The 12712-nt window shown below is 46.2% G+C and overlaps 1 protein-coding gene across 6 annotated transcripts in view; it reads right to left on the reverse strand.

The window, feature by feature from the left end:
* Positions 1–4858: 4858 nt before the first annotated feature.
* The window catches only part of LOC142491541 (interleukin-5 receptor subunit alpha-like), a 64746-nt gene continuing 56892 nt past the window's right edge, over positions 4859–12712 (reverse strand). For all 6 annotated transcript variants that reach the window (XM_075594260.1, XM_075594257.1, XM_075594256.1 and 3 more), the window contains one exon: positions 4859–5503. In XM_075594260.1, the coding sequence (XP_075450375.1) occupies positions 5417–5503 (87 nt within the window). In that variant the 3' untranslated portion in view covers positions 4859–5416. The remainder of the gene's footprint in view (positions 5504–12712) is intronic.

A 12712-nucleotide genomic window follows, 5' to 3' on the forward strand; every position in this document is an offset into this window, starting at 1 on the left:
TCTCAAACTACAGACCAATCTCACTTCTCCCAATTCTATCCAAAGTCATGGAAAAATGTGTCCACTCCCAATTAAACGATTACTATACCAAGACAAATTTCCCTAGCCAATTCCAATCTGGCTTTCGTCCCAAACACTCCACCGTAACTACCCTGCTAAAAGTTTGCAATGAAATCCATTGTGGAATGGAACGGGGACAACTCACTGGTGCAGTATTCCTAGATTTTGCAAAGGCTTTTGATACAGTTGATCATACTATCCTGCTTAACAAACTCCAGAGCTCTGGAATAGGGAAGCATGCTTAAAACTGGTTTCAGTCCTACCGATCAGGACGATCCCAACATGTGTCCATCTCAGGCTCTAACTCCAACCCCCTGATATCACCTGTGGTGTCCCGCAAGGCTCTGTTCTGGGGCCCCTACTTTTCTCAGTGTTCATTAATGATCTTCCCACAGCTTGTAAGGAAGCCTCAATATACATGTATGCAGATGACACAATTCTATATGCACACAGCCATAGCCTCTCTGACATTCAACACATACTTCAGTCTGACTTTTTGAGACTCGAAAACTGGATTTCCCAAAACAAACTGTTTTTAAACACTGACAAGACTGTAACAATGGTATTTGGGACCAAGACTAAATTTTTAAAGCTTCCAGCGACTGAGCTCCAGATTAGAACCAACGCTAACACCACCCTAACCCCTGTCACTAGTTTTAAATACCTGGGCTTATGGTTTGACTCCCACTTAACATTCGGAATGCACATTGATACCCTGACAACCAAGACCTATGCCAAACTAGGGGTACTTTACAGGAACAAATCCTCCCTAAGTCTCCTGGTCAGAAAGCGTATCGCACAGCAGATGCTAATGCCAATTATTGACTATGGAGACATAGTATATGGCACGGCACCTCAATCACACCTTAGCAAACTTGACACCCTCTACAATTCAATGTGTCGTTTTGTTCTCCAATGCAACTACAACACACATCACTGCGAAATGCTCAAAGAACTAGATTGGTCATCACTAGAGTCTAGGCGTGAAGTTCACCTTTCCTGTCTTGCCTTTAAATTCTTTATGGGCAAGCTACCCAGCTATCTGAACAAGCTCCTCACCCCTACCACATGCAGCACTTATCACCTGAGATCAGACTCCAAAAGACTGTTCATGGTCCCAAGGCTCAACAAAGTATCCGGCCGTTCCTCCTTCTCTTACCGTGCACCGCAAAACTGGAACAACCTACCAGAGACTCTCACATCCACCACCAGTTTAAGTTCTTTCAAATCTAAGGCTGTCTCACATTTTAATCTGGTCTGTAACTGTTTCATTCGCCCATAATATATATTTTCTTTAACTGTGCATGCAATGTCTTGTATATAATGTATACCCTGTTCATTTATGTAACTGTATTTGTAACCATGTATTATTTGTCTTAACTCTGTGCCCAGGACATACTTGAAAACGAGAGGTAACTCTCAATGTATTACTTCCTGGTAAAATATTTTATAAATAAATAAATGTAATAGAAAATAGGAATATAAAGAGAGAACATGTGGACACTGACTAATAAAAAGATTACATTAGTAAATGCAGATTAAAAACTCTTTAATAAAATCTTGTCATATAATAAATATTATTACAAACATAAAAGAATCCCAAAAAAGTGCACTATTAAATAGGTATAATAATACAGTTTAGATACTGATGTATTATAACAAATACTATGTGATTGAATATAATTAAGTGAATGTAAGTGTATTAAAATGTAAATAATAAGGGTAATAGATATAAATGTGTATATAACTAAACTGTTTGAACGGTATGAACTGTTTGTAAATGTAATAAAATGTATTACTACTGTGCCTGAGACCGTGTGTGTGTGTGTGTGTGTGTGGAATATTTCTGTAAACAGTATGAAAAGCAGACCAAGTCTACCAAAAGTTGAAAATGTTGGTATTGAATAGAAAGCTCCCCCTCCCCCCCAAAAAACTGAATATTTTTTTTGGAGAGGGGGGGTTTGGGGCGGTTTCGTAGCTGAAATATAATTACACATGCAAAAACTAATTATACAGCAATATGCAACATCACTGTTCGGTGTCCCTTTAGTTGTGAAGGCATTATAAACCCATTAACCAGGGGACTGAATAAAAGCATGACACATTTCAGTGTGAAATTTCATTAACGGTTATGACATAAATCTATTGATCACATACAGTACATTACTTTATTAAATTATTATTATTATTATTTTTTAAATCGTGAAGCTGGTAATACTGTAGAAAAGTAATAAAGGGAAAGTATAAAAAATAGCGATTTTAGAGTTCCATCAAACTTCATCCTTATCTTTTGACGGTCGATTTCAAACTCATTTCTGTTAAAAAGGATGCTTCAAGTTCCGTATAGAGCTTGTGCGCATGCATCAACTCACACTCTAGTGCGCATGTGTACAAGCATTGATGGGCTATGGCAAGCATGTAGGACAAATTTCCATACAGAATTGCGAATTAAAATTACTACTGTATAGTACATTATATTTACCTTTATTATATACCTTGCCAACTGGGTAGAGATAACCCAATGTCACGGGTGTATTGCGCGTTACAGCTGGGATCACTTATGTAATCAGCATTAAATCTGACAGGTGCCTGCTCAAGCTGGTAATCAGGCAGGGCCAGGTAGCCAGGATTGAGGTTCACCATGTTTTCAGTGACGGTCGGCCCGTTATTGCTATAGTATTGGTAAGCCGGTGGTGGCACATTGCAGGCTCGGGAAGTACGAATCTTAAATAGATTAAATGCAATATTTCTCCTTTTGAAGTTGCCATGATCAAACATACCGACAAAAGCTGGGAGCACTGACCAATAACCTCTGGTACATCCAGGAGTAGGGACTGTGCGAAAAAAGCAATCATTCATAATGTTTGCCTTATCGAATTCTTCCACCCATGATGGTTCCGTGAAAATTTTAAGAACTCATATTTGTCAATGATATAGCCATATATCTCTGCTAAAGTTGCCTTCTTATCTGTTCCTGCATTAATTGCAGAAAATATTAAATATGCATAACTGCAGTCGGGTCTAGTACAGTATAAGGACTTGACAAGATGTACTATTCAGTGTATGTCTCCATTCAGCTATTGCACAGGCATAGCAATCTATATATATAAGACTGAAATAATGTTTGTGTGTGTATTTGTGCTCGACAGCTCATTGGCCTGCGGGCCAGGCAGGGAAGAGCCAGGCAGGGAGAAGAGACACACACGCACACTCTCAGCCTCTTCACACCGTGACTGCGTGCGCCTCTGACCATCACCGCACACCGTGAGCAGCCTCCTCCACTCACACCCACAAACACACACACACACCACAGTCACCAACCCCCACCCTCACCGTCTGTCAGCAGCGCATCACCTCCCCACCCACCGCCGACACAGCTCCTCACGGGGGATGGGGAGGAGGAGGGATGAGGAGGAGGGGGGATGAGGGGAGGGGAGGACAACACCACTTCAGCCTCTGCCCCACCATCCCCCACCCTCTCCCAGCAGCGCCTCAACTCCTCCCCACCCGCTGCCGACACAGCTCCACGTGGGGGGGAACCACCGCCGCCGACAGCCACCTTCTGCCCCACCACACCGTCTCTCAGCAGCGCCTCAAATCCCCACCCGCCGCCGACACAGCTCCGTGCGGGGGGGGGGGGCAACTACCGCCACCGACAGCTGCCTCTGCCCCACCACCCCCACCCTCTTTCAGCAGCGCCTCACCTCCTCCCCACCCGCTGCCGACACAGATCCTCGGGGGGGGGGTGCTAGGGGAGGGAAGAGAAGGACAACACCACTGCCGCCGCCAGTCGCTTCTGCCCCACCACCCCCCACCCTCTCTCAGCAGCGCCTCACCTGCTCACCGGCTGCCGACACTAGCGCGCCACCGCCAGTCAGCAGGGGGGGGGGGGGAGTCAGGAGAGAGGGTGGGAAGGGAGTCAGGAGAGAGGAGGGGAAGCCCACACATAAATACATACTGACTGACTGATACACACTGACTGACACACACTCACTGACTGACTGACTCACACTCACTGACTGACTGACACACACTGACTGACTGACTAACTCACTGACTGACTGACACACACTGACTGACTCACACTCACTGACTGACAGACACACACTGACGGACTGACACACTGACTGACTGACTGACTGACACACTGACACACTGACACACTGACACACTAACTGACTGACACACTCACTGACTGACACACTCACTGACTGACTGACACTCACTGACTGACACACTCACTGACTGACACACTCACTGACTGACACACTCACTGACTGACTGACACACTCACTGACTGACTGATACACACTGACTGACACAATCACTGACTGACTGACACACACTCACTGACTGAAACACACACACTCACTGACTGACACTCACTGACTGACACACACTCACTCACTGACTGACACACATTCACTCACTGACTGACACACACTCACTGACTGACTGACACACACTGACTGACTGACACACACTGACTGACTGACACACACTGACTGACTGACACACACTGACTGACTGACACACATACACTTCCCCCCTCAGTCAGCTCAGCTGCCAAACACATGGGGAATCAGAGCTGTGCACTGGGGGGGGGGGGGGGGGGGTGGGGGAGCGCAACTCTGAACAGGGGGGGGGGGCAGATGTGTGAAGAGGAGGGGAAGAGAGTTGAAGGGAGTTGAGAGGTAGGGAGGGGGAGCGAGAACATTACATCCTGGGCAACGCCAGATATATCAGCTAGTGTAGAATAATTTCCACAACATTCTGTTTTGATATTTTAATGGAACGCCTAAATTTAATAACGTCTTCAGCGGCCAAGGTCAATTAACAATGGATCACTGTAATGGACAGTGTTTTTATCTGTTTTTTTAAAAACCTGCACATTGACTACCCACTACAAAATGGATAGTCTATGCAACGAGATTCACTTTTGCCATCTGGCAGATACACACAGAACTGCAACCACACAAATCAGAATCCAGGTAATCCAGGTAATCAGCGACGGTAAACAAAGGTGTGATTGGCTTCCTTCACGGGAAGATGATATAGTGAATGCTGTGTGGAATACAGCAGACTTCACAGACGCAGGTCCGAAAAATGGTCGGATAACGGCCGCTGTATCTGTACTTAGTGCAATACAGTACAAGCTAATTAAGACTAGCTTGCATCAGTTAGCCTCATGGTTGTAAAATTTATTGCAGATGCCTTTTACCATTCAAGAGGTTACCGAAAGAATGTTTGTTTTCACTGCACTAGACCAATATGTCATTGTCAAGAACAATGGTCTCTTTCCATTAGAGTTATAGAAATGTCAAGGTCTCCTGGTGGTAGACGCCAACGTTTTCCATTATAATATTTCTTCAACCAAGGTTATGTTGTGTTCTTCACTTTCAGTTATTAGGAGGAGCTGGTTATACTCGACACATTCATTTTTCTGAAAGACAAAACTCCATTAGATTTCCATTTCAGGTAAGTTGTTTCACGAACAATGAAAACATTTAAACATTAGATGTTTTCTAATGTGACTGGTACTGAAGACAAAAATTCTAACACCTTCCCGACCTTTTAAAAGTGTTTTTTGGTGAGCGTTGCTTTTACTGTTATTTGCAGTAGAAATCTGATACAGTATATGTATATAAAGCTACAGTATGTATAATATATTAGTGCATTAGGCTCTTATTTACCTCCTACTGTAAGTATTTAATATAAAGTTGTACATTTCTAAAATAGCACAAGAGATTAGGGCCCATATTTATTGAATGGTGATATGCCATAAAACATCTTTGAGCACTGAAAGATACTTTAATGCCTATTCAAATGAATGGACTATAAGGGGTCTTCCGGCACTGGAAAGGTGTCTTACACAGTGCGATAGGTTTCAAACTATGTGTATATATGTATATATATATATATATATATATATATATATATATATATATTCCATTTATAAAGTGACAACAATTTTTGCAGTGCTTTACAATAGAGACTATACAAGGCAGAGAAATATAATACAATAAGTGCAACACACAAAATCAGACAACAGGAAAAGGAACTCCACGCCCCGAGAGCTTATAATCTAAGTGCTATGTTAGGAGACTTACAGAGACAGCAGCTGAATGAGTAAGTGCAGTAGATGGTAGTGGTTGGTAAGTGCAAGTGTGGTTGTGGAGCAGTAGCCATGAGCCCTGAATGCTTCATTCAGAAGACGTGTTTATATGTGTTACAAACTTGAGGAGAGAAGGTGTTTGTCAAAAACTGAGGGTGAGGACGTTCCACAGATAAGGGGCAGTGTAGGAAAAAGTGTGTGTGAGTGCCGAGCGCACGCATTTTAAGTGAAACTTCTTTGTTTTTTGTCCCTGTTTTGTCAGAAATTGTATTTGTGATGGTGCTGTTTTTTTATTAAAAATCAAAACACAATTTCAGTGACAAATCACAAAGAAGTTTCACTTAGAATGCCCCCCCTGTTTTAGCTATTTGCACTTCTATATTTATACTAACTGTAAATTCCTAATGTGAGTGTGTGTGTGTGTGTGTGTGTGTGTGTGTGTGTGTGTGTGTGTGTGTGTGTGTGTGTGTGTGTGTGTGTGTCTGTGTGAAAATGTGTAATTGTGTGTGTGTGAAAATGTGTGATTCTGTATGCAGGGCAGCCAACAGGGGGGGACAAAGGGTACTAGCTTCCCAGGCCCCGTGAGTCACTGCTCGGCCGGGCGCCAGTTAATTACAGTGGCGGCTGCCTTTATCCTAATGCAGCCGCCACCGCGGGAATTGTAAAACCGGGGAGGTGCGCGGTTTTTTTCCAGCAGGTTTCCCGCGCCTCGGCTGTTTTCAATGATAAGCACCATTAGCGCTTATCTGATGATGCGGCTGCCGCGTGGGAAACTCCGATAGAAACGGAGAAAAGCCCCATATTTATCCGGGTAAGTTGTAGAATAAAGGCGGCCGCAACAGTACATTTAAAAAAATTTTTTTTAAATGGCGGCGATTCCCGTGGTCCCGACGCGCAGGGCAAGCAGGGTGTCCTGTCCGCTGCCTGTGGGCCCCAGCAATCCAGCCCAGCAACCAATCCCACCCGCTCCCTCCCCCCCCGCTCCCCACGTGGGACGGAGGTGGAAGCGCCAAAACAAGCCCTGCACGCGCAACCCAGCCCCCCTGCTCCCCACGTGGGAAGATGGGGGAAGCGCCAACACAAGCCCCACGCGCGCAACCCCCCCCACTCCCCATGTGGGATGAGGGGGAAGTGCCAACACCAGCCCCTCCACTCCCCACGTGGGATGGAGGGGGAAGCGCCAACACCAGCCCCTCCGCTCCCCAGCCCCTCTGCTCCCCAGCCCCTCCGCTCCACACGTGGGACAGAGGGAGATGTGCCAACACCAGCCCCGCATGCAACCCAGCCCACCCCCGCTCCCAACTTGATACGGAGGGGGAAGCGCCAACCCAGCTTCCCCCGCACGGCTCCTGCCCCAGCACGACTCGCCCCCCCCCCCAAGCTGTCCACCTCCCATGACCCCCCAGCTGCCCACCTCCCGCGTCCCTGGCAGCAGCCGGGGATATCGGGGGCATGGGGGGAAGTGTCTGGTGGCAAGGAAGCAGCACCCACCGGTAAAGGTAAGTCACTCAACCAACCAACATTGTCACCCAGTCACTCACCCAGTCACTTACCCACCCAGTCACTGTCACCCACCCATCCAGTCACTGTCACCCACCAAGTCACTGTCACCCACCCAGTCACTCACTCACCCAGTCACTCACCTACCCACATACTCACCCACCCAGTCACTCACCCTCCCAGTCACTTAACCCAGTCACTCACCTACTCACCCACCCAGTCACTCACCCACCCACACATCCACCCTGTCACTCACCCACTCACCCACCCAGCCACTCACCCACCCAGCCACTCTCCCACCCAGCCACTCCCCCACCCAGTCACTCCCCCACCCAGTCACTCACCCACCCAGCCACTCACTCACCCAACCAGCCACTCACCCACCCACCCAGCCACTCACTCACCCACCCAGTCACTCACTCACTCAGTCACTCACCCACCCAGTCACTCACTCACCCACTCAGGCAGGCAGTCACCTATCTTTTGTTGAAAATATAAAAATAAACAGGTTGCATTGTAATGTTTTTTTCTGTATCACAATAAAACAACAGTGAAGTAAAAGTTGCGTGCTAAAAAATATTTTTTCGTGGTATGTGCGCTATGGGTTCTGGGGGGGTGCGCTATGGGTTCGGGGGGGTGGTGCACTATGGGTTCGGGGCGGTGCTCTATGGGGACAGGGGGGGGGCCTATTCCTTTCATTTGTCCTGGGCCCCATGATTTCTGTTGGCGGCCCTGTCTGTATGTGTGAATGTGTGATTCTGTGTGTGTGAATGTGTGATTCTGTGTGTGTGTGTGTTACTGTGCGTGTGTGATTCTGTGTGTGTGATTCTGTGCGCGCGACTGTGTGTGTGCATGTGACAGAGTGTGTGTGTGTGTCTGTGAATGTGTGGGTGACTCTGTGTGGATGACTGACTGACCTGGGTGGGTGACTGAGTGTGTGTGGGATGTTGACTGATGGGTGGGTGACTGTGTGACTTGGTGTGTGGGTGAGTGACTGGGTGTGTGGGTGAGTGACTGGGTGTGTGGGTGTGTGACTGGGTGTGTGGGTGAGTGACGGGGTGAGTGACTGGGTGTGTAGGTGAGTGACTGGGTGTGTGGGTGAGTGACGGTGTGAGTGACGGGGTGAGTGACTGGGTGTGTGGGTGGGTGACTGCGTGGGTGACTCTGTATAGAGGGGGCCCACTTTTGCCGCAGAGAGTTTGGTGTGGGTCAGGCTGGAGTCCTGCACATGCGTGCTCGGCAGGCCTGCATGTGCGTGGCATGAGCCGCATCTGCGTATGCTGGCTGCACATGGCACCGACCACACCTGCACACGGCAATGGCTGCCCCTGCGCATGGTGTGGACGCACCTGTGGCAAACGGCACCAGCGCCATTACTGCGCATGTGTGGTGTGCCTTGCCACCATTACGCATGTGCAGTGAGCCCGGCCGCCGCATCGCTGGCTCCAAGCTCCATGTGCGCTGGAAGTGAGGGAAGTGCTTTGAGGTCTGTGCATGCACGGGTGTGGCGTGAGCGCGGGCACAATGCGGGCTGAAAATGTGAGGGAAGCGCTTTGAGGTTTGCGCCTGCACGGGTGTGGCGTGCGCACAGAAATAGCGTGACGTCACTTCCGTCATGGAATTTTGTTACAACACAAGGGATTTTTCCTATCAAAACAGTGTCGGTGCCAGCAAAGAAGTTTTACTTCAAAAAGGTTTAAGGTGGGAGCAGTGGCTGTGGTAGTGAAAAGGAGACAATAACAGTATTAGAAGAGGGCAAGAGATGAGTATAACAGATGGGCATAACAAGAAATCAGAACTGACTTACTGTAGGAAGGAGATAAGTGGAGAGCTTTGAAGGTAATGTAACAAGAACATCTATGTACGTGATCTAGAACCTAATGGGTAGGAATGAGTGGGATTTAAGGCGGTGAGACTACACTTTTTGGGAGAAAGTGAAATAATTCTGGGTGCAGTATTTTGGATACGCTAGCTTGCAAAGGAGAACATTGCGAGGCAGGAAAACTGGTTAGTAGTAGGTTATAATAATTCAGATGTGAGAAGATAGGAGCATGCATCAGAATTTTAGCAGTAGAGTAACAGAGGAAAGAACACATCTTGTCAATGTTATGGATGAAGAAGCGGCACGTTTTAGCCACAGCATACATGTGAATGTGAACACTTAGGGCATCATGCAGTAAGCAGCGAAAAAATGCATTAGCCAGTTTAGCAATTAGCCATGTTTTTGGCGTGTTAAACTGGCTGTATGCTGTAAGGGGCGAATCCCTGGCGAATCAATTAGCCACCACCATTTGATAAAATGGCTAGTAATCGGTGGCGAGACGACTGCCTGGCGAGAAACTGCAGAGAAGCCGTCCCCTGCCGAGTTGTGTTTGCAGCAGAGAGAGATCCGCTGCTCTCTTGGCGCAAACATCAGCACAATAAAAATTATTTTTAAAACCATTTTTATTCATAGTGTACCTGTGCAGGGGGTCTCCGGAGCTGAACCGCTTTGGTTTCAGTTCCGGGTACCCCCCGCTTCCCGAGATACAGGCCCCTTTATGAGGTGCCGGTATCCCTCTGCATTTAAAGGTCCCGATCACGTGACCGCGGAATGTAAACAAAGCAGAGGGATACCGGCACCCCATAAAGGGGCCTGTATCTCGGGAAGCAGGGGGTCCCCGGACCTAAAACCAAAGCGGTTCAGCTCCGGAGACACTCTGCACATCTACACTATGAATAAAACACACATATCAATAAAGACTCGTTCCTTACCTTTGCGGCTATCTGCTATGGTAGCGAAGCAGCATGAATGTATTTTTAATAATACTGTATAGTGAACAGGCGGTCCCCCTGAGCTGAACCGCATCGCTTTGTGGACCAGGGACCCCCTGCTTCCCGAGTTACATTCCCAGGTATGTGTGATCGGGTGGGCAGTGTCGCCGCAATAAACATGGCGTCCACACGGTAACCGATGCCCCAAACCGGGGCCTGTAACTCGGGAAGCAGGGGGTCTCTGAGCCACAAATCAATGCGGTTCAGCTGAGGAGGCCCCCTGCTCCCGCACAATATTATTAAAATACATTAATGCTGATCATTACCATAGCGGATAGCCGCTAAGGCAATGAAGGGGTTAACGCATAATAGCATGTTTATTGTGGACAATAGCCCCAATAAACATAGCAATACACAACATACAATACAGTAAGGGGCAACATTACTATTATCCACAAATGGATAATAGTGCAGTTGTCCATTTAAAATACATACAGAGCAATAAAGACATTAAATACATATTGCACTCACCCATGTCCCACTGTCACGATGAAGGCCATCCTCATCTTTATCCTGCCCATGCCCCATCCGCTTCTGCAAAACAGACACAAGAATTAAAACATCCAATGTAATGTCCCCTAACACCTTAATCACCATAGCGGTTATTAACCGCTACAGTCATTAAGGGGTTAACCCACCATCACCCACATACCCTCCCCCACTACCCCCCCACTCCCTGAGGCCTAACCACCCTCACCCACTACCCACAAGGGAGTCCTACCACATACCCTTGGGGCCAATACCCCTCCCCCCAGCACATAGCGTACAATAATGACAAATAACTATTATCCACATAGGGATAATACATTATTTGGCCATTATTAAACACATTAAATACCATATTAAATAATAATATTAAAAAGCCAATACATTTCAATGACATTCACATATCAATGTACCCCTTAATCACCTTATCGGGTACTAACCTCAAAGGTAATTAAGGGGTGAAGCCATCCTGCAATGGCAACACCACCATAACATCCTCAATGAATTAAAAAGCAATTTCCTAAACAAATCTCATGTAATCATTCAATCTAAAGCCTCAAATGCCACTTAAAACATAGCATTTACATTGTATACATGTAGCATAAAATGTAAGCTACATGTACACGCTGCAAATCAATGTTAACAATACAGTAATCCAACTAAAATAGCATTACATCACAAGAAGTATACTATGTAATACAATAAAGTCACCATCAATGACTTAACATACATGCATTACATCCCTAAACAATTAAAATAGCATCCATACCAATTACACAATTACACAATTACAGCCAATCAGAATGGCTTTGCTTCAATTGCCTTTAAGATGACGTCATTAAAAGAAACATGGCCGGCCTCACATGGTACGGCAGCCAATCAGAGCGTGGGAACTCCATCCCTACTCTGATTGCCTCTAGTAGACCATGTGACAGAGGCTTGGGGAAGAACGGATATGACGACATTGAAAGCCTGTCACATGGTACTAGAACCAATCAGAGTAGGGATAGACTTCCCACGCTCTGATTGACTACCGTACCATGTGAGGCCGGCCATGTTTCTTTTAATGACGTCATCTTAAAGGCAATTGAAGCAAAGCCATTCTGATTGGCTGTGCTTTCATTGCCTTTAAGTGACATCATCATTTTTTTTTTATCGGCCAAAACACATGGTTTTCACGGCCCAATCAGGGCCGTGGGAACCATATGATGAAAATGTGATGTCATAGGCCTTTAAAAGCCTATGTCGTCTCATTTTGAAGCCAGACGCCGAGGAGGAAGGACCTCCGGACAAGAAAGAAGACCAGAGCGTGGCACCAGACGGGGAGAAGACCCCGTAAGAAGAAAGAAGAATACAGATGAAGATGGATTACAACTAGAAGACCCCTGGATTGCCGTGTTTTATTATTTTAATGTTTATTATTTTATAGTTTTTTATTTTATGGGTTCCTGTTCGTGGATTGGTTCGTGAGTAAGCTGATCAACGGGAGTCGGTGAGTGGGTCAAGTAATGGTAAGTTAAATAAAGAAATGTATTTAATGTAAATGTGTTTTTTTTTGCTTTTTCATGTGTATATTTTTTTTAATGTAAATCATTTCTTGCCACTGTATGTATGTATGTCTAGAGAGATATATACATACAGGGTAAGAAATGATAGTGTTGTAAAAGCTTGATTTGCAGTATTGTAAATGATTGTGGCTATGCTGCTATGCATAGATGTGTGTTAAATGTATTTTAT

This window comes from Ascaphus truei, chromosome 3, assembly GCF_040206685.1.
Source record: "Ascaphus truei isolate aAscTru1 chromosome 3, aAscTru1.hap1, whole genome shotgun sequence".
NCBI classification, from domain to species: Eukaryota; Metazoa; Chordata; class Amphibia; order Anura; family Ascaphidae; genus Ascaphus; species Ascaphus truei.